Below are 23,508 nucleotides of genomic sequence, written 5' to 3' on the forward strand. Positions count from 1 at the left end.
TACAAATTTGTGGTGGGTTTCTCTATTTAATAGAACAGGAAATTTTATTTCAAATTATCTATCTATCTATCATTTTTGTCTATTTCATAATCATCTATCTATCTATCATTCATGTTATCTATCATTCTAATAATTTTATTTCTCTCTTTTTATGTATTCTTTAAATTCCTAATTGTCTTCTTATCTATCTATCTACCAATTTAATTATTTATCTTATCTATCAAATTAATTATTTTTCTATCTATCAATCAAATTATCTATATATCTATCAAACTAATTATCCATATATCTATCAATTCAATTATCTATCTATCTCTTTATTTAATTAGCTATCTATCTATATTTCAAACTAATTATCCATCTATCTATCTATCAATTTAATTATCTATATATCAAATTATTTATCTATCTATCTATTTTCAGGTTATCTGCTGGTTCCAGAACCGTCGGGCCAAGTTCAAGCGTGATATGGAGGAATTGAAAAAAGACGTTGAAAAAACTCCTTTGTTACCGGGCGGAGGAGGGGGTGGGGGTGCCCCGGGCGGCGGTGGTGGGCCGTCGCCCCTCTCCCACCTACCCCACCCCCACCCCGGGCTGATGGGCGGCCCACGGCCCCCGGTTAGCCTGCCCCACGGCTTTCCCCCCACGTCGATGGGAATGCATCCGCACCCCCATCCCTCTCTGCTGCTGCTGGCAGCCCCCCACTTTATTCTTGCCAACGGTGGACGGGGACTGCCGGGACTGGGGCAACACTCTCCGCCAATGAAAAGTCGAGAAGCCCTGGGTGGCGGCATTTCTCCGCTAATGAGGAGTCGCGATGCGCTCAGCGGCGGAAGCTCTCCACCAATGAGGAGTCGAGAAGCGTTGAGTGGCGGCAGTTCTCCGCAAATTAGAGTCGAGGATTCTGATTGAGAGATTTTCTAACTGATTTTTTTTATCAATCTCGGTATCGCTTTTTGTTATTGTTAAATTATAAACTAAAAGGTGAAAAAAAGTTGTGTATATGTATATTATGTATATGTACATATTGTTGTTGTGTTATGAAAAAAAACCGGACAAATTATCTCATTATTAAACTATTAGGTGTAATTCATATTATAAATATAACAATGTGTATAAAGACTTAAAATGGTAATCAGATTTAGACACAATACCTGTCTTTATGTACTTTGTTATTAAACCCAAACAAACGCCAGTTATTGTAATAACCAGTTACCAAAAAAAGTCAAGAAAAAAAAACAGTTATTTAAAATTTTCAATAAAAAAAACATAATTCTTAAAATAGTCTTTACATGTTATTTAATTTTATTTTTACCAATGATAAATTACTTTGCCAATTTTATGGCGATTTTTTGTGCTCCCCAATTTCATTCAGTATCGTTCTTGTTATAATTTTGTTTTGAAAAATTGTGATTTTATATTTTAATTTTGTATCATATGATTTTTTAGAATTTTATGTATAGGGCGAAAATGTAACTTCAAAATATTTTAAGATTTTGAGCTCTACTGTAGAATCACCCCCCCCCCCCCCCCCATTAATAAATTGATATATATCTCCAATGATGATACACATAATAAACCCCAGATTATTAGTGGAAGAAACCTTTTTACATTTTGAACCAACCAATAAAACTTAAAAAATGTTCCCCAAAGTTGTTGACAAGTGAATGAGAAAACAAAACGTTATTATAAAACTTTGGGGACAAGTGTAAACATCCCAATGCCCCTTTCCTCCCTGGTTGATACTACAGTTGTCAATATTCTTTTTTTTTTGGGGGGGGGGGGGGAGGCATTCTTCAGTAGAAGCAAAAAATTCTCTTGCTAGATAGGATTTTTGCTTTATTAAAAATTGTGCCATTTATCGCAAATAAAAAATTAGGATATTAATCTTTGAGCAGCTAAAAACTACTATTTGCTTATCTAACCTAGCTATTTAATAATTTACTTTGTCCGTTTGTTCTAAAAGAAGAAAGATATTGTATGAACCTAGTAATAGTGTCTAACTTTTTATCTTTGTGACGTAACAAAATCCATCTCTTTTTTAGGGGTTTCCTTTCCCACCTCCCCTCTCATCCTTTGATTTTTGTTACTTCACAAAGATAAAAAGTTAGACACTATTACTAGGTTATATTATATTTTTCTTTTTTAATTCTACCCTTTCAGAAATAAGGCAATGGACGATTAGTTTATATTTAGAACATTACCCTCCGATGTTAATTAAAATTGCCCCAAGTATCAACCAATAAGTCAATTACTTAAAATTTTAATCCAACGAATAGGAGAACTTAGAACAGTTGTATAGAATAGTTGTACTAAAAGTTCATCAATACGTTCAAGAACAGTACCCAAACTTTGTGACCACTAGAATTTATATTTTCAGTCCATTGCCCCATCCCTATTAAGAGATATAAGTTTTCCGGAATTTTAATGTAGGGAGTAGATTTGAAATCTGCATCAAATTTTAAGGATTTTTTTATAAAATTCGTTTTTTGTATAATTCTTTATCTAAAAGCGGAAATACATATTAAGTTAATTAATTTTAACCAATAGGATAGGTGGATTTAAACTACCTGCGCTCTAATTGGTTGAATGATGTACGACATCCAATCAGAGCGCTGATTTTTTAAATCCACCAATCACGGATGCCAAAATTAATTAACCTAATTTGTATTTCCGCTTTTAGATAAAGAATTATACAAAAAACGAATTTTATAAAAAATCCTTAAAATTTGATGCAGATTTCAAATCTCCTCCCTACATTAAAATTCCGGAAAACTTATATCTCTTAATCCCTATATCCCTTTACATCACAAATCATACTCATAAATAAAAATTGTTGTAAAGTTGTAAGTCTTTCAAAAGTCAATACATAAAAAGTGTTTAATTTGAAAATTAAATTTTTATAGTATAAACCCACTGATATCACAATTTAATATAGGAAATAAAGAAAAGATAAAAAAGGAATTGGCTCAACTGTAGTTTAATATCTCCTGGATAAGTATCTACATTTGATTGTTTTTTACAATTAGTTTTAGAAGCAGCTTATAGGACCTAATAAAAATGACGTCATACAATGCAAATGACCAATGATAGGCCAGTATACAATTTACTATTGGTAAATTGTATTGTATGACATAATTTTTTATAAGGCATTATAAGCTGCACCTCAGCTTTACTTTTAAGATTCTTATAAAAATTAACTTCAATATTGAACTTCAATTAATAAATTTGCTTAAATACTTAGCTACTTTTGTGGTTATAGTAGATATTTAACTACAATTGAGCCTTTCTTTTATCACATTTCAATTAGTTATAATTTTGTGATTTTTAAATATTTAATATGATAATTTTTACTCGAAAAAAAGAGTAAAAAACCTTATGTGAATGTTGCTAGTTAAAAATGTTATTAAAATTATACAAAAAAAACCCTTATCCATATTTTTGTTTAAAAATGAATAAAAAGAATATGCTCATATGTTGTGTTTTTTTTATTATATGAAAAAGATTTGACTTTTAGGGTAATGCTTTGGCCCATAATAGACGATACTCGTTACCATGCACAGTTATGACTCTAACAAGGATGACAACATCCATAAAGGCGAAGCTCTATAATGGAAGGACAAACGGACATTAAGGCTTGTATAGTGTTTGAAGTGAATAATCAGAATATAAATGTATAAGAGTCGAAGCAAAATTTGAAGTATATTTGTTAAAAAAAAGGCTTGATAAAAGATAATGTTTATGGACATACTTACATTTTTAGGACTTGATTATAGAGTTGCTTCGCTTATGATATTAAACTTTTTTGTCCCAGGAATCAGTATACCAAAAATCAGATCAATCGGATAATTAGATCACATAAAAATTTGTTGTTAAGAAAGTAAAAAATAAACATGTTTAAAATGGACGTACGGACATTCTGGTAGTGATTATAGAGTTGCTACGCTTTCTAAATCGTACCTAACTACTACAGGAATCACCATGCAAAGTTTGAAATCGATAGGACAATTATAACATGCCTAAAAAGCTATCCGTTACGGACGGACGGACGGACCGACCCTAATTATAGAAAAACTTCGCTTTTAAAAAAGGTTCTAAAATCAAAGGGTAACCCATCTTCTAGAGGTTATCTCAAGGATTGTAACGGATAAGACAATGGACGATAAATTGATGTACATTCCCAATAATGTGATGAACAAAATTTTTCATTCTGTTGGCCAAAGTTTTAGTTTTAAAGGTTGGAATACTCAACTTAATTAACCAACCAATCAAAATTCACCAAAGTCCCAGAATGTTGTTATGACCACGAATGAGAAATCGTTATTATAAAACTGTAGGGACTAGTGTAATAAACAGCATATTGTCTCTCTCGTATCTCCCTCTCTCACTCTCTGTCTCTCTCTCTCTCTCTCTCTCTCTCTGATTACAAGGTCTCTGATTTAAAATTATGTTACCGGATATCGCGTATTGGTCTGAATTTAACCCTCTTTCCTGTTACCCACATACATACAAAATTATACACTAAGATGTTTTTTTGAACAAAGCTTTTTTTAAAAAGCTAAACTTTTCTATAATTAGGGTCTCCCGGTCAGCACGTCCCTACATTAACGTTGATTTAAGAATGTTAGAATTGTCCTATTAATTTCAAACTTTGCGTGATTATTCATGTAACAATAAGGTCCAATTAAACAAGGATGACAACATACAAAAAAGCGAAGCACTGAAACGGACATTAACATTTATATAGTGTCAGAACTGAATAATCAGAATATAAATGTATAAGAGTCGAAGCAAAATTGTAAGGAAATTTGTTAAAAAACTGCTTGATACATAATGTTTTGGACATACTTACATTTTCAAGATTTGATTATAGAGTTGCTTCGCTTATAATATTATACTTTGTTGTCCCAGGAATTAATATACCAAAAATCAGATCAATCGGATGATTAGATCACATAAAAATATGTTGTTAAAAAAGTAAAAAAATCAACATGTTTAAAATGGACGTACGGACATTTTGGTAATGATTATAGAGTTGCTATGCTTTCTAAATTGTACCTAACTATTAAAGGAATCACCATGCAAAGTTTGAAATCGATAGGACAATTCTAACATGCCTAAATTAACAAAAAAAAAGCTATCCGTTACGGACGGACCGACTCTAAGGGGGGGGGGGGGGGTTAATGCAACCATCTCGTAATCAATGTATAAATGGCACTTAAAATTCGAATTTTAATCTAAAATTTTGCATGAGTAATCCTTGGTAGGTCTATTTTCCCTAAATCGAACAAAAAGTTGAAAAAGTAATGGCTAACGACTCAGCCGTTTAGCCGTTTTTTGGCTAATTTTAGGGCAAATCTGTCATAAATTACGTAGAAATCAACTTTTTGAAACATATTTTTGCTTTAAATCATGTGAAATGATACAAAAAAAAACATTTTTTAGATTTCTTGTACCAGCAACTACCGTCTAGAACCGTTTGAAAATGTTTTGTAGCGGAAAAGAGCATTATGTGGAGAGAGGTTTCGTGATGAATTTCCCTTAAAAATACCCAACAAATAGCTAAACTGATGAGCCGCCAGCCGTTAGCCGTTACTTTTCCAACTTTTTGTTCGATTTAGGGAAAATAGACCTACCAAGGATTACTCATGCAAAATTTCAGATCAAAATTCGAATTTTAAGTGCCATTTATACATTGATTACGAGATGGTTGCATTAAACCCCCCCCTTATAGAAAAGCTTCGTTTTTAAAAAGCGTAGCAACTCTATAGTCATTACCAGAAATCGGAGGGAGGAGGTAACCTCCCCAAATAATAATAAAACTTGCTATAAGAAACTTCACTGTAAAGGAGAAACACATCAGCCAAGCGATCAGCGAGATTTTGAGCTACATACAGAGACACTGACATACAGACAAACATCCTGTTACTTTGTATAGGATAGAATTGACCTCTCCCTCCCTAAATAATTATAGACAATCAAAAAGTTGCGTGCACAGTGTTTCACCAGAGGAGTGCGCGAAGCGCGCATAATAAAATTTCAAATCCCCCATTAGGCCAAAGCGAAGGGGGTGTGATACAGACCACAAGGGGGGTGTTATTAGTAGCGAAGCTACTCTATAATTCACAATGTCCGTCCGTCCGTCTGTCCGTCTTTCCGTAATTAATGAATTGGGGGAAACGTGATTTTCTCGGCTCCTATTCAAGATAGAAAGCTGAAATTTTTAGTGAAAATTCCCACTATATATGCCCATCTAATATATACATTGTTTTGTCCGTCTGTTTGTTATTTGGGGTGCTAGATCGATTCCTAGATTTTTATGTTTTCATGATTTTCCAACTTCTTTTCAAGATAAAGGGCTGAAAATTTCAGGGATTAATTAATTTTATATTCTACATATTTTCACTAAGTTTTATTAATATTTTTTATTAATTGGGGTGCTAGATCGATTCCTAGATTTTTTAGGTTTTCATGGTTTTCTCAATTCCTATTCAATGTTGACGGTTGAAATTATCAGGGATTGAGTATGCTCATGTTCTACATATTTCCATCAAGTCTCATTAAGATTTGTCTATTAATTGCGGTGCTAGATCGATTTCTAGATTTTAAGTTTTCATGATTATAAGGTTGCGTGATTTTAAAGGTGTGATGATTTCCTTATTTTGCCAATATTAATATTTATTATATGACACTGCTTTATAGTATTTTTTTCCGATATACAATCATAATTTTTGAGCTTTGCTACTTATGGATGTTGTCATCCTTGTTTTAATGTTAGTGAGGTGGATAAACCCCCCATAAGTTTACCCTCTACATAAACTCCAAAGACATAAAAGCGTCCTCCTACTGTTATTTTTTTAAAACTCTCCCCTTAAATTTTAGGAGGGGAGGGTTGACTTTTTTACCATTACACCCCAATTGGCTGTTGGGGGTTGAATCAGGTGGTGTTTACTCTTAATAAGGGGCGTGTATGAGGTGGACACCTTGGGGGGGAGTATCAAATACCATAGATTTTACCAGGGTGTAGATACAACCCCCTAAACTCCCCTTTAGCACGTCTCTGCACTCAAATATACACTTTTTAAGACCTTTTAAAATCTACAAATTTGATTCAATAATTAAAAGGTGTCAAAAAGATTTTTAAGAATAGGAAAAAAACTCAAGGATGAAAACATCCATTAATACGAAGTTCAAAAATTAAATTGGCGGTAAAAATGTTGGGCACTGCTGGTCTGTTCAACCAAGTCCCCAAAGTTTTTAAGCCAACGAGTAAGAGATTATAATTGTAGTCTCTATATCCCGGTGCCTTTATGTCTAAACGTTTGATATTATACCTCAATGTTTCAGGAATCCTCATACAATTAAACACAAAGGTAGAAAGACAGACCTGCAACTTCTTTTAGAGAAGCGCCGATCCAAGAAATAGTGAAATTAATCAGGGGAGAAGGGACATTGTGCTGTTTATTACACTAGCCCACAAAAGTCTTATAATAACGTTTTCTTATTTAATGGCTTAACAACCTTGGGGCCTTTTTATTGAATTTTGATTGGTTGGTTCATTTAGTTGAGTGTCTAAATGTTTTACAACTACTAATTGTAATCTAGAGAAGGGGTAATTTTGTAACAACAAGGGGTAACAACAATTTATCGGCCATTGTAATTGTAATCTATAGCAAGTGACCAACAGAAGGGGTAGTTTTGTGTATCATCATTGGGGATGTAAATAAATTTATCGGCCATTGTCTTATCCTTTTAGATCCCTGGAAATTAAGAGTTTTATCAAATACAAAATACAAATAAAATTTGAGACCAAATAAAATAATAAAATGACACCCTCCCCTAAACAATAGAAGGAGGGGGGGGGGGGTGGTAGATAAATGACAACCCTCCCCCCAATTTCAAAATTTAACATTTGTGATTTGATTTTTAGATTTTGGGTAACCTGACAAAGAAGGAAAAATAAAATATTAGAAAAATAGCAAAATCGACCACCCCACCTATTTACAATTTTAGCTTTTTAGGGGGGAAGGGTTGGTGATTTCTCTTGAGAGGGTGGTGGTACCCTACAAAAATAGTTATAAACCTTCTCTTGGCCTATGAGAAGCTACCCTGCATAGGAAAACCCGATCGGTTAAGCGGTTAGCGAGATCCTTCGGTAGAAACATACAAACATACAGACAGACAAACACGCAGATAGACAAACACGAAGTCAGACAAACAGATAGACATCCTGCAACTTTATTATAAGTATAATTTGCAGGAATGTATGCACATAATTTTATTTTATTTGAATGTCCATCATGTCAAAATATTTCTAATTAACTTTGAAAAAAAACCTAGCAATTAATGGCCGCAATTCAAGGGATCTAAAGGGATAAGACAATAGCCGATAAATTGATAATTATCCTCAATTTTATTACACAAAATTACTCTTTCTGTAGAGTGCAATTCGTGGTTGAAACGTTTGGACACTAAACTTAATGAACTAACCAATCAATATTGACTAAAAGTTCCAACGAATAAGAAAACGTTACTTTAAATTTTTGGGAAAATTTGCCTCAATCCAGATATACAGGGAAAGATAATTGCAGGATAAAATGATATTGCAGATACTCTATAACTATGGGACGTATTTTTGTAAGTACATTTGTCCAAAAATCAGAAAAAAGTTGTTAAGAATATAATAGTTTAAAACAACATTATAGAAAAAAGTTTTTTTCTTCTAGGTGCCTTATTTTAAAAAAGGCAGTTAGGGTTAGTTTTTCTCTCCTAATCCTTAACCTCTGCTTGGAGGCCCAACCCTTTGGGGCTACTAAATACCAAATATAACTTAACCTAACTTTACCTAAAGTATTAACAAATAAATGAAAAAACAACCTACCCTCCCCCCCCCCCCTTATTTTCAATTTATATTCTAATAAGGAGGGGATTTAAGGGAAACCACCAAAAAATCCTTTTTTTACTCCTTTTTCTTCAAACCCTTTGTATGTAAATATATAAGTAAGGGAAATGCGCTTCTACTTTCTTTTACGGACTTATGACTTCTAGACAAAGGTCGTGCAATCAAAGAGTTGGTTGCAATAAATTAACCTTCCATTCAGTTATGACAAACCAAAAAAGGGGTTTTTGTTTTTTAACAACCCTCCCCCTTACTATTTCAAGATTACAAAGTCAGAAGTTTGGAGGGTAGATTTAAACTCTAACATATTTTCATTTTGTGTTTATTACAATTTCCAGTATGGCTTTAAAACCGATTAATATCCGCTGGATTAGAACCGTTTCTCAACTATATTGAAAAATCATGTATAGTATCGTATTTCAGACAATTTTTCACGAATATTAAAATAAAATTTATTAGTTATTTCTCGCATCGTATTATAAACGGCTCTCCGCGGATATAGAATGTACAATTAAAAGATTAAAACTAGTTTTTTTTAGCCCCGAGGTGCCGGAGGCACCGGCTAAAAAAACTGGTTTTAATCTTTTGATTGTACATTTTTATATTCGTAGAAAGTTGTATATAATACGATGCTAGACATAGTTTTTTCGTATGGATGAGAACCGGTTCCTATCCACCGGATTCGAATGAATACGAGAAAATATTTTAACCAGTTTTGTTTACTCTGTTTTGTTTGCACCTGTGGGCCAACAAAACAGGAATAATCTTGTAATTTTCTATTTTACTATCCGTGGAAAGCTGTCCATAATACGATTTAAATAAAGTCAACTCTCCCCTATTTACATTTTGTGTTTATTACAATTTACAAACCTTCATTTCTTTTCTCAAATTTTCAAATTAAAAACTTTTAAAAAACAATGGATTCAGAATAAGTGGATGTTGTCAGAGATTCTTTCATACCCTGTTTCTCCCAGCTGGCTAATACTTTTCCCCTCCATGACCATGGAGGAACAGATTGACCAATATAAGAGGTCTATATTAGCAACCTAAACAGCCGACAATATCCACGTATCTTATATCCATTACAAAACCTTATGATGTACGTTTGCCATGTTGTGTTTTGAATTATTAAGATGCGTCGCTACTCTACAATTACTTAAATCCCTTATTTTATTTCTGAAATTTCGCGTTTTCCCTCAAATTTCATTGTCGAGCATATAAAATAACCCCCCTTTTTTTTGGAAAAATTGAAAATAAGGTTGTGGGGTAGTTTTTCGTTTGTTTCTTTATTACTTTAGGTCAGTTTAGGTTAGGTTATAGTGGGTGCTGGGTAGCCCCAATATATAAGGACTTCTCCGAATAGGTCAGACATAGGGGGAGGGGGGGCTTTCATTGCTAGACAGGATCTTTCAGGATCTTTATTCTGTCTCTTGATAGCTCTCTCTCTCTCTCTCTTTTTCTCTCTCTTTCTCATTCTCTTAATGTATTCTCTTATGTTCAACTTTTAGTTTCCAAAAGTTTTGAAAGTAATCTTCCTTGTTTCTAATTGTACATCAGGAATCTTAAGGGAAAAGCCAATGGACGATAAATTGATGTTCATCCCCAATGATGATAAAAAAATTAAACAATCAGTAGAGTTAAATGAATGGTTGATAATATTTGACACTTAAAGTTTGAACTAACCAAACAAATTTACAAAGTAATAAATTTATACGATTACGTGGTTATAAAGCTTTGGGTACCAATCTAATTTACAGTCCAATGTCCCATCCCTCCCTGAATGTACATACATGCAAATTTATTAAAATTACCCTTCTTACTCCACTTAAATATACATAAAATTCTTGATGTGCAAATATTTCCGTATAGTGTTTTATATTTGCAAAAAGACACAATAGCAAATATTAGAGGCTATTAAAAGCAAAAGAAAAGAGGCAGTTTGTGCTGTTGTAATAATTGAACACAGTAATAGTGTCTGACTAATTATGACGTAACAAAAAAAATTAGCCAATGAGAGGCCGTTATTGACCAATGGTAAAATTTATAGTGTCCTCTCATTGGCTAATTTTTTTTGTTACGTCATAATCAGTCAGACACTATTACTGTGTTCTAATAATTTGTTAATGCGATCAGGTATGGCAATCTCAATTCGGATTAATCCCCCCCTCCTGTCAAAAAAGAGCTTGAAACCTTTCCAAAACCATTAATTAACTTAAAGCCCTTTTGGAGATCTTAGAAAACACTCAAACATACAAATTACTACTTAATACCCCCTTTCCCATTGATATAGCCAAAAACCTTTTAGATGTTTACTAAATCTTTGCGAAAATACAAACAATATAAACAATAGTCGCCAAGGTTTTATAATAACGTTTTCTTATTCGTTGGCCTAACAACTTTGGGGACTTTATTGAATCTAATTGATTGGTTCATTAAGTTGAGCGTCCAAACGTTACAAGAACTAATTGTAATTTACAGAAGGGTTAATTTAGTGTATCATTGGTGATCTACTTTATCAACCACTGACTTATCCCTTGTTAAAATACCTGGGATTGCCACCCATGATTATAATACATGTGCGGCAGTGAATTCACAGCATAGCATTCTTTCTCTTTAATTATATCAAATTATGAACAGTTTTGCCGCTTAAAATTAAACAACATATTTTAAAATTAAAACATTAAAGAGTTAAAATATACATTTATATTTATTTTAAAGCAAAGAATTTCTACATATAGGATTTTTTCATTTGTTAGTATCTTTTTCAATCTGTAACGGATAGCTCATACACTATACTTATCAAAGTATCTATCTATCTATCTATCTAAGTATCTATTTATCATTCTATCAAAGTATCTATCTATCTATAAAAGTATCTTTTTATCTATCTATCTAAATATCTATTTTATTTTCTATCAAAGTATTTATTTATCTATCTATCAAAGTATTTATTTATCTATCTATCAAAGTATCTATTTATCTATCTATTAAAGTATCTATTTATCTATCTATCAAAGTATCTATTTATCTATCTATTAAAGTATCTATTTATCTATCTATCAAGTATCTATTTATCTATCTATCAAAGTATTTATTTATCTATCTATCAAAGTATCTATTTATCTATCTATCAAAGTATTTATTTATCTATCTATCAAAGAATCTATTTATCTATCTATCAAGTATCTATTTATCTATCTATCAATTATCTATTTATCTATCTATCAAGTATCTATTTATCTATCTATCTATCTGTCTCTTTAAACCTTTTATAGTATTGGTTTTATTGGGAAACGGTTTTTATTCGTCAATTTCTTTTGTACAGGTACATTTACACAAAATAATACAATAATGGTTATACAATACATGGATATATTGACAAGGGAAAAATTAGTCGTCAATTAGGTTGCTTATATGGACCTCATTTATTGGTCAGTTCGTCCATCCGGTAGGAGGGGATGGGGTAAAGGGGGTGGATAGGGCGTATCATTATTTTAGTCACAAAGTATCACACTTTATTAAAGTACACGAAAATCTGGTGCAACATCCAATTAGTAATATATCGATTTACAATCCATTATATTAACAAGGATGACAACATCCATAAAAGCGAAGCACTGAAATGGTAGGACAAACGGACATTAACACTTGTATAGTGTCAGAACTAAATAATCATAATAAAAATGTATAAGTGTCAAAGCAAAATTGTAAGTAAATTTGTTGAAAAACTGCTTGATTCAGGATAATGATTATGGACATACTTACATTTTTAGGACTTGATTATAGAGTTGCTTCGCTTATTACATTATACTTTGTTGTCCCAGGAATCTATATACCAAAAATCAGATCAATCGGATGATTAGATCACATAAAAATTTGTTGTTAAAAAAGTAAAAAAATCAACATGTTTAAAATGGACGTACGGACATTTTGTTGATTATAGAGTTGCTACGCTTTCTAAATCGTACCTAACTATTAAAGGAATCACCATGCAAAATTTGAAATCGATAGGACAATTCTAACATGCCTAAATTAACAAAAAAAGCTATCCGTTACGGACGGACGGACGGACCGACCCTAATTATAGAAAAGCTTCGCTTTTAATAAGTAGCGCAGCAACTAGCGCCATTAGATTAATTGTCATGTCGGTGTTGGTTTCGAGCTTGTACCACACTGCGTATAACTAGGGACAATAAAAATGGTACATAGTGCTGCTTATACATGCAGGAACATTGATAGTATGAGTAGGGTAATACCTTAGCCAACATTTTGCCAAATAAGTAAGTTTTTAAATCTACTTTTATTACTACAAGCGGCTACGCCCCGAGAGGCCTCTAGTGGCACTTTAAATGTTTTTTTCTTCGTTCAAGTCTCTATGATACCTCTTTATGTTGCGTTGGAGTCTATGGGTTAAAAAAATCGATTTTTTTTGTGATTTCTCTTGGGAGGGTGGTGGTACCCTCCCCCAAAATAGATGAAAACCTTCCCAGGACCTATGAGAAGCTACCCTGAAAAGGAGAATCATATCTATTCAGCGGTAAGCGAGATCCTTCGGTACAAACATACAGACAAACAGACACCCAGTTACTTTAATATAAGGATATAACAATTAGAAATGGAGAGGGGACTGTGAATATTGCTGGTACCCAAAGTTTTATTAACATTATGTCTAATTCTTTGGCTTGACAACTTTATTAAATCTTGATTTGGTTGCACAAACATTTGATGTCCAAACTTTTCCACCAATAATTCGAATTGAAGTAATATTGATTATCATAATTGGAGGTTGTAAGTCCATTGTCTTATCCCCTATTATCCCTGAAAATAATACTTATAAAAAAATGTTGCTGCTTCATTTATGGACATAACTGTCCTTGTTAAATCTATAAATTCAACAATTGTTTTATGTAACCTTTTAATATTTCACATAAAAACAAGATTGACAATATTCAAACAAGGATGACAACATTTATAAAAAGCGAAGCTTAACAAAGCAGACAGTCTGAACAGAAAATGAAAGCAAAGTCCAAAAATTGCATAAATTATTAATTAATTAATGATGTAAAAATGTAGGTTTAAAAATTAGCAGGGTTAATAACTTAAGTTTTATGAGCAACATTTTTTATTCGTAGGCTTGAAAACGTTGGTAACTTTTATTAAATATTAATTGGCCGATACAAATTAGCAATAGTTTCAATCTACAGGGTAATTATGTTTGTCATAATTGGGGGTGTCCATTATCTTATCCCTTAAGATCTCTTACCAACCTTAACGAATCCCCTGGAGAAGCCACCAGTTGGAAACTAGCAATAATTTCAATCTACAGAGGGATAAATTTGTTTGTTTTATTTGGGTTGTGAAATAATTTGTCGTTCATTGTCTTAATTCTTAAGAACTCTGGATTTTACCATCCCTAGCAGTGTTCAAACTTTTCCACCAATACTTTCAATATATGGAAAGTATAATTTTGTTTGTCAAAATTAGTGTGTACTTTAATTTATTGTCCATTATCATATCCCTTAAGATAACTGGTTTCCCCTAAAAACTAGGGGAGAATCCACTAGTAAATATAAAGCTCTCGTCACATAACACTTCCCTTTTGTTCAAACATTCATTTCTAAATTTGTTATATTTTACTTGATGGATAAATCCCATAAGGTAAAATCCACTTAAAATTTGTTATTTATAATAACAACACAAGACTTGTAGCGATAAATCTTATTTTACAACTTTTTGTAAGAACCCAGCTGCATATGAAACCTAAATAATCCCCTAGAGACTAGAGGAGAAGGCCTGTAAGATATAAAGCTCTCATCACATTACACTTCCCTTTTGTTCTTCATTGTCTTTTCCCTTAAGATCTGTGAGTATTACAAAGCTAAACTAATCCTCTAGAGACTAGGGGAGAAGGCACTAGTAAGATATAAAGCTCGCATCACATAACACTTCCCTTTTGTTCAAATATTCATTTCCAAATTTGTTATATTTCACTTGACGGACAAATCCCATAAGGTAAAATCCACCAAAAATTTGTTCTTTTTAATAACAACACAAGACTTGTAGTCATAAATCTTATTTTACAACTTTTTGTAAGAATCCTGCTTAACAAATCCCCTAGAGACAAGGGGAGAAGCCACTAGTAAGATGCTCTTGTCACATAACACTACCCTTTTGTTTAAACATTCATTTCTAAATTTGTTATATTTCACGTGGCGGACAAGTCCCATAAGGTAAAATCCAATTATAACTTTGTGCTTTTATTCACCGATCTTAAAGGGTAGGACAATGGACAATAAATTCATAAACATCCCAATGATGATACTCAAAATTACCCCTTCTGTAGATTTAAATTAGTAGTTGAAACGTTTGAACAGTCAACTTCATGAAGCACTCAAAAAAGTACGTCCCCAAAGTTCTTAAATCAACGAAGAAGATAATGCTATTATAAAATTTTGTTGACTAGTGTAATAAACAGCCCATTGTCCCCTCTCTCTCTCTGGATATTACTATACCATTAATTTTATTTTACTTTAGTAATAGGATAATAGGATTACAAAAAAAATTGCTCAACCCCACTTGCAAACGTAGACAGGAATGATCAAAAACGACCTAGAGGCATAGCACTGAAAAGATTCTAATTTAATAGGATTGACATGGGGAGAAGCTGAAGCACATGGCAAGGACAGGACTTCATGGAGGAACAGGGTGGCTGTATTCTCTGGACTACATAGTCAAATAGAGAGCACCTAAACTGAATAATCATAATTTGTCCTGATTGGATTTGTCCGAAAATTATGAGGAACTTTATCCTTATGGAATTTGTCTGAGAATTATGAGAAACAAATACAAGTCTTTTCTCAGATGGGTAAACATAGCAGAGCACAATAAAGCTATATATTCAACAGGAATAGTTTCATAATTTGTCCTCATGGGATTAGACCTATAATTATGAGGAACTTTGTCTGTGTGGGATTTGTCCAAAATTATGAGGAACAAAGACAAGTTTGTTCTCTGTTGGGTGAACATAGCAGGTCACACTGGAGCTATATATTCAATAAAGATATTATCAAATTTGTCCTTATGGACTTTAACCCAGAATTATGAGGAACTTTTTCATTGTGGGATTTGTCCCAGAATTATTAGGAACAAAGACAAGTTTGTTCTCTGTTGGGTGAACATAGCAGGGCACACTAGAGAGCTATATATTCAACAAAAAAATCATCATAATTTGTCCCGTTGTACTTTAACCCAGAATTATGAGGAACTTTTTTCTTATGAGATTTGTCCGATAATTATGAGGAACAAAGACAAGTTTGTTCTCTATTGGTTGAGCATAGCAGGGCACACTAGAGCTAAATATTCAACAAATAAATCATCATAATTTGTCCCGATGGACTTTAACCCAAAATTATGAGGAACTTTTTCATTGTGGGATTTGTCCTAGAATTATGAGGAACAAAGACAAGTTTGTTCTCTGTTGGGTGAACATAGGAGGGCACACCGGAGCTACAATATTTAACAAGAATTAAGGGATAAGTGCATTAAAAAGAATTCTGTAATATTTCAATTGTTTGGTTCGACTGTATGGATCGAAATAGAATAAGAAAAAACGTTACCACGACTGACAAATAAATGCTGTAATATTATAATTCAATGTCTTTTGTCCTGTTGAAATATAAAATAAATTATGTCGACTATATGGCATTAAATAAAAGTGATCATAGCTGACTATTTATCGACATAACATTATTCAAATTAAAAAATTCACATTATTTATATCAACTGTATGAACCTAATGAAAAGGCTTAGACTACGATATAACAATCATATATAATCACTAAAAAGCAGAACCTAATCTTCAAAACTAAGTTTAAACCTTACCTGGTCCTCTTATAAACTTCAGTTCACTGTAGAGTTGAACCACAATAATAGATAGGTTAAAGAAATCCTTTGTTACACACTCATAAACAAATACAGACAGATAGATAGACATCCTGTAGGATATGCATTTACCTATCCCCTATATCCCAGCGGAGCTCTACAGATTGAAATCCTTGCACAGGTCATTAAGCAAGGGGGATAAATTAGTTTAGATAAGAAAGATAAATGAATACAGTTAGCATACGAAACTGAAAAATATCCCGGTGATGATGGACAAAATACCTCTCCTTATACTTATTGTTTGAACCTACCCATCAAGATTTAATAAAAGTACCCAAAATTTTTAAGCCAACAAATGTTTTAAAAACTTTGGGTACCAGTTAATCTTACAATAAAATGTTCCCTCTCTTAGTAGAAAACTAAATTTTAAATTCGTTATCATAAATCTCAGCACATTTAGAGGCCAAGGAAATTATAACCATATTTATAGCAGAATATGTGACGGAATGACGAACGGACACACCTTACCTATGGAGTAGCTACGCTTCAAAGAAGGTAGGAAAATGAAGGAAATAACATATAGTTTTGTGATTTCATCGCTATTTTTTTTTTACAGATTTACTATTGTACAATAACATCTTTTCAGGATATACACTTCAACAAACACTTATAATTAGTATCGCCAGAGAGAGAGAGAGAGAGAGAGAGAGAGAGAGAGAGAGAGAGAGAGAGAGAGAGAGAGAGAGAGAGGAGGTAAAAACAAATAAAGAGTCAAGAAGTTATTTTTGGGAGGTTTATGGGGGGGAATTTAAAGCCCCCGTGGGGGGATTACCCAAACTATTAGCAATTGTTTAACCCTCTCAAGATGATAGCCTTGCTTTTCATTTTTGTAAATTTAAACCTTAGGCTCATCTAACCCAAAAAATCATACAATAGTTTGAACAGGGATCTTAAGGGATAAGACAATGGACGATACATTGAATCTACATCCCCAATTATGATAAACTAAATTTATGTAGATGAAATCATTCATTGAAAAGTTTGGACATTAAAAAACATATAAACACTTTTTAAAAAAGTACCCAAAGTTTGTAAACCAACAAATGAGTGAACGTGTTATAAAACTTTGGGCACCTGTATATTGTATAATGTAAAGTCTAATGTCCCTTTCTTCCCTGAGTTTTCATTGTTAAGGCATTTTGACTAAACTAAGTTTTTTTTCTGCGACTATATTTTAAGAAAAAAATATGTCGGTTTTAAAGGGATAAAACTCATTTCCCCATTATTATATTTCCCCGCCTTGCTCTGTAATATTCCCAAAATGGCTGTTTTGTCGCTAAATCAACAGATCATCAGTTTATTTAAGTTTATTTAGCCAAAAATTTGTATTATTTCATTCATATATTTGTTTACAAGGACCATTTTGTGCAAAAATTCGCAGAATTTTCCAATTTTTTTCTTCTAAAGCTTAAGATTTCAACAACTACTGAACCGATTGAGTTCTCTTTTTTAGTGAAGGTCCCAGGATGGTTTTATATTATAGCCTTTGGATGGTTTTAGGCTATTTTTCTGTTTCTTTATTGCCTTTTAAACTATACCGCTAGGTGCGAGGGGCACAGCCACTAGTAGAAAATATATAAATGATCAAGACCTTTCAGGGAAAAGCCCCAATAAGCTTTGTATTGGTCTGGGGAGTTTTCCGGCTGTTAACAAATCATAGCTCAAAGATTGCCCCCCCCCCTTAACAAAAAAAAGCATTTTAAACTCTGTGGTTATTATCCTATGTATAAAGATAAACAATACTTGTATGAATTACAGAGGTGCTGCGCTTCAAATATAGTTCCAGCTCTAATGTGTTTGCTTAAACCCTTCTGGGATCTATTAATGTAAAGTTGGGTCAACAATTACATTTTGCAAGGGCGTCATAAGACAAAGGAAAATGGGATTGTAACCCCCCCCCATCCCTACCATTTTGACAGAACTTAAGTCATCGAAGCATAGCTACAAGTCTAATATGTTGGTATGTGCAGCTGATCGTTGCGTAATTGCAATCTGTTTGTTCTCCAAATTTCATTATAGTCATTTATCGCATCGTATTATAGACATTTTTCCGCGGATAATAAAACTAATAAGACTAACTCCCTTTGGAGCCAACAAAAACGATATTGATTTTATGATTTTTTATCTTATTATTCGTAGAAAAGTGTCTGTAATACGATATGATACATGACTTTCAAGTATGGCTTAGAACCGGTTCTAATCCAGAGGACATTTTTGGGTTTCAAAGCGATACTGAAATAATTATTTATCGCATCGTATTATAAACAGCTTACCTTTCTAGTTTTATCAGCTTACTAAAAGAATATATTAGTCTATTTTATAAATGCTATCCTAAATAAGTATTTTGTATTTTATCTCCCGTCCTATTTATATGAAATTATCCCTGAAAAATTGGTTAATGTTGTATTGTAATTGTATCAAGAGGGGGATATGTAATAATAAAGCTAGCAGATTTAGAGGGGTAATAATTAATATAGAAATAAAACAATAAAGCTAACAGATTTAGAGGTCTAGATTAATATATAACATGTAAATTATCAATAATGGAGAAAAAAAACAATAAAGCTAGAAGATGTAGAGAGGTCCTAACTAATATTTCAAATAAAGCTAGAAATAAAACAATAAGATAATGTAGAGAACCAAACAAAAATTTAAGAAAAGGCTGTTTTGTAACTGTAGAAGATTTAGAGAGGCAATAATTAATATTTCAAATAAAGTTAGAAATAAAACATAAATCAAAAAGTAGCTGATGTAGAGGTCCAAACTAATATCTCTAGCAAAGACAGAAAAAGCAATTAAGTAATCATATGTAGAGTTTAGATTTTACCATAAAGCACAAAATTCTACCAGAATTAAGGATCACATAAACTTTTTGAATTCTTTAAGCTTCAAAATGGGCTATTGTTTCAAGAGATATTTAAAACACCTTTTTATAAATTTGATGTATATTTTTTACTAAGAGTATGACCTATGACCATACCAATGCTTCTTCTGGTTGTTTCCCAACAACTATTGCTAGAAAAAAATCATTAGATCTTGGATGGAAAAGGGAATTTTTTCTATATCCTATATGTCGATTCATTATAACCCATTCTTTAAGATTTACACAAGTGCATCAAAATTTAAAACACAGGTTTGTCCTATCACTTTCAAACTTGACAAACACACAAACAAACAAATGAACGGACAGACAAACTTTTTCGGAACTATAATTTTAGATAACCCAAAGGCCATTGAAAGGATGAGAAAGCATTGACTTTTTTTGGAATTAGTGCAGGAAGTAAAATTTATATGCCTTTTTTTTTAAATCTATCAAACTCAAATGGCAGAGGGAATTTTTTTCTATATCCTATATGTCTATTTATTATATAACCCATTCTTCAAGATTTACGCAATTTCATCAAAATTTAACACAGGAGTGTTTGTACAATCTCACAAACTTTCTGTATTCCTTCAAACTTGACATGATAAATAGGTTTCCTGTAACATTTAGGGACATTCATTGAAGAGTGTCAAAACTGAAAAGGAATAATATGAATGTACAAGTCAAAACAAATATTGTTGGAACGATTATAGAGTTGCTACGCTTTCGAAGTCGAACCTTACTATTATAGAATCATCATGCCAAGTTTGAAATCAAATGACAATTCTAACAATATATAAACAATAAGGCTATCCGGAACGGACAAACGGACCGACCCTAATGATAGAAAAGCTTTGCCTTTACACAATTTTACTATCTCAAATTATTGGTGGGATTGTATAAACCTGCTGGTATAAACAAGATGAAAGAAAATTCTTGCCAAAATTAAAAGTTAATGTGGACATTATTCACGCTTTCAGATATACATCAGGGAAGAAAAGAGGGAATATTGGTACCCAAAGTTTTGTAGCAAAGTAATCTTAATCATTTGCTTAAAAACTTTGAGTACTTTTATTATATTTTAATTTGTTGGTTCCAAGCTTTACATCTAATAAAATTGATGTACAAAATGAATAATTGGGGATCAATTTTTCGTGCATTGTCTTATCCCTTAACATCCCTGCATAAACATAGACACACTTTACTCGTTACAAATAAATCTTGCAATTTCCCTCAAACTAAAAATGGACCAACAAACGTTAATAGCATGTAATTTTATGATGATTACTTTATGGCAGGCATCTAAAGGAATGAGACAATGGCAGATAAATTGATGTACATCCCTAATGATGATACACAAATTTATCCCTTCTTTAGATTACAAACATTGGTTGAAACGTTTGGATACTCAACTTAATGAATCTACCAATAATAGTTATTTCTCGCATCGTATTATAAACAGCTTTCCGCGGACATATGTATAATGTACAATTATAAGATTAAAACCATTTTTTTAGCCCCGAGATGCCGAAGACACTTGCAAAAAAACATTGTACATATCTATTTTCGTAGAAAACTGGATATAATACGATGCTAGACATAGTTTTTTCGTATGGAGGAGAACCTGTTTCGAATGAATACGAGAAAAATAAATTAAAGTCTTAAAAGTTGTTAATCTAACGAATAAGAAAACGTCATTATAAAACTTTGGGGAGTGTGAAATAAACAGCCTAAATAACGATTTTCTAATTTCATCCTTCTACTGGATAAATGATCTGACCAGTAAACGTGTTTTATATTAGCAAGCTAAATTAACTACAATTTCCCCCTATAATAATATCAACGTATATAATACTACATCCATTACTCTAGAGCAAACTTGTTCGTGTTGACTTTGTACTTGAGATTAATTTTAAATCAAGATAAATACAACCAGTGGGAATTTACCCAGGGATCTAAAGGGATAAGACAATGGCCCATAAATTCATGTACATCCCCTAAGGTACTACAAAAAAATATTCTTCCTGTAGATTACAAGTAATAGTTGAAACGTTTGGACACTCAAATATATGGCCAACCAATCAAAATTCAATATAAAAGTCTCCAAAATTGCTAGGCAGACGAATAAGAAAAGGTTAATATATGAATAAACTTTGAGGACTAGTGTAATAACAGCTTAATGTCCCCTCCCTTCCTGGAATTTTTCAGCGATTTTTTTTGTAAACTCTTGCAATTATGAGCCATTAAAAGCTTCCCTCTTTGACCACAAACAATTGGTTTTCAATACATATCAAAATATTTCAAAACGTGAATGTACTATAAATTCTTCTTTATTAGATATTGATGGTCTTACTGAGGGTGTGAGAATCCATGTATACGAGCTGGTTCTACAACATTCTGAAGTTCCTAACAAGCTACATCTACAAGACATTATTTCTCAGATAAGTTTAGCATTTAGATTAAAGAATGACCTAAGTTTGACAGAATTTAAAAATGATAGGCTAATATTGTTCTGGATTGAACAAAAAGATAGGGCTATAAATTATCTCTTTGATTTACTTCCTCCTTTAAATGAATTGTATGAAATGCCTTTAAATATTAGTCATGATGCTTTCCTTGAAGTTTTATTGAATTGTATTAAAAATTCTATAATAAGCTTTCAATCAAACTTTCTTAAGAGCAGTAGAAAAATACAAAAAGATTTGTCAAAGTCATTAAACGCGTTGAAGTGTGGAAATGTCACAGATGAAATTGTACTTAATAAAATCATTGATATTGAAAACAGTCTGAGTAAAATGGAAGATGAAGAAAATTATCGTAGGTTAGAGACTTCTGGGTATTTCCACATTTTAAATGCAGAAAAGGCCTCAAAAGCATTTAGTAGTTTGCTAAAAAATTCTAAAAAAGCTGACTCTATCTCACAAATTAAGAATGACTTAGGTGAATCTTTTACATGTGAGAATGAAAGGAATGAGTTTTTAACAAATCACTTTAAAAATAAATTTGGCACAGCCTTTATTTCCAATTCTTCTCTCTTTGATTTTTTAGGCAATAATGTAAATCACCCAAAAATATTAGAACATAAATTAAATAACACAGATAGAGAAAAATTAGAGGCAGACATTTCTATTAATGAATTAAAAGAGTCACTTTGTTCAGCTAATTTAAATTCTAGTGTAGGACCAGATGGTATTCCTTATAGAATGTTGGTTAAGTTTTGGGACATTTTAAGCTTACCTTTACTGAGAGGCTTTAAAGAAATGATTAATAAAAAACAGTTAAGAGGCATGCTAAGATGTGGTAAAATTAGACTTATAGCCAAAAAAAATTCTGACCTTTCAAAAATTAAATCTTGGAGGACAATTTTTTGTTTGTCTACTGTGTACAAAATTTTCTCTGGGGTTATTGACAATAGGTTAAAAAAAGTAATTGACAAAATAAATATCAGATCTCAAAAAGCTTATTCTTCTAAATACACTATTCAGGAAAATTTGATTCAAATTTATGAACTAATTTCTAAAACTTTAGCTTCCAACTCGTCTCTAGCAATTGCTTTAATTGATTTTCACTCAGCCTTTGACTGTATTGGACATGGATATTTAAGAGATGTATTGGAATTTATGAATTTTGGCCCAAATATGATAAATATGATTTTAACATGCATGAATGATAGATTTGCCCACATTCTGACTGATACTGGAATAACACCTAACTTTCCCATGAATGTTGGTTATATGCAAGGTGATAGGCCAAGTCCTAACATATTTAAAATTGCCCTAACTCCTTTATTACTTACTATATCAAT

General features: G+C 32.2%; 1 protein-coding gene across 1 annotated transcript in view; it reads left to right on the plus strand.

The window, feature by feature from the left end:
- The window catches only part of LOC145306365 (uncharacterized), a 78,488-nt gene extending 76,912 nt beyond the window's left edge, over positions 1-1,576 (plus strand). The window contains exon 9 of the mRNA XM_080148455.1: positions 424-1,576. Within this exon, the coding sequence (XP_080004581.1) occupies positions 424-912 (489 nt within the window). The 3' untranslated portion in view covers positions 913-1,576. The remainder of the gene's footprint in view (positions 1-423) is intronic.
- The last annotated feature ends 21,932 nt before the right edge of the window (positions 1,577-23,508 follow it).

Source organism: Acartia tonsa, chromosome 14 (assembly GCF_053477335.1).
Source record: "Acartia tonsa isolate MP-2025a chromosome 14, ASM5347733v1, whole genome shotgun sequence".
NCBI classification, from domain to species: Eukaryota; Metazoa; Arthropoda; class Copepoda; order Calanoida; family Acartiidae; genus Acartia; species Acartia tonsa.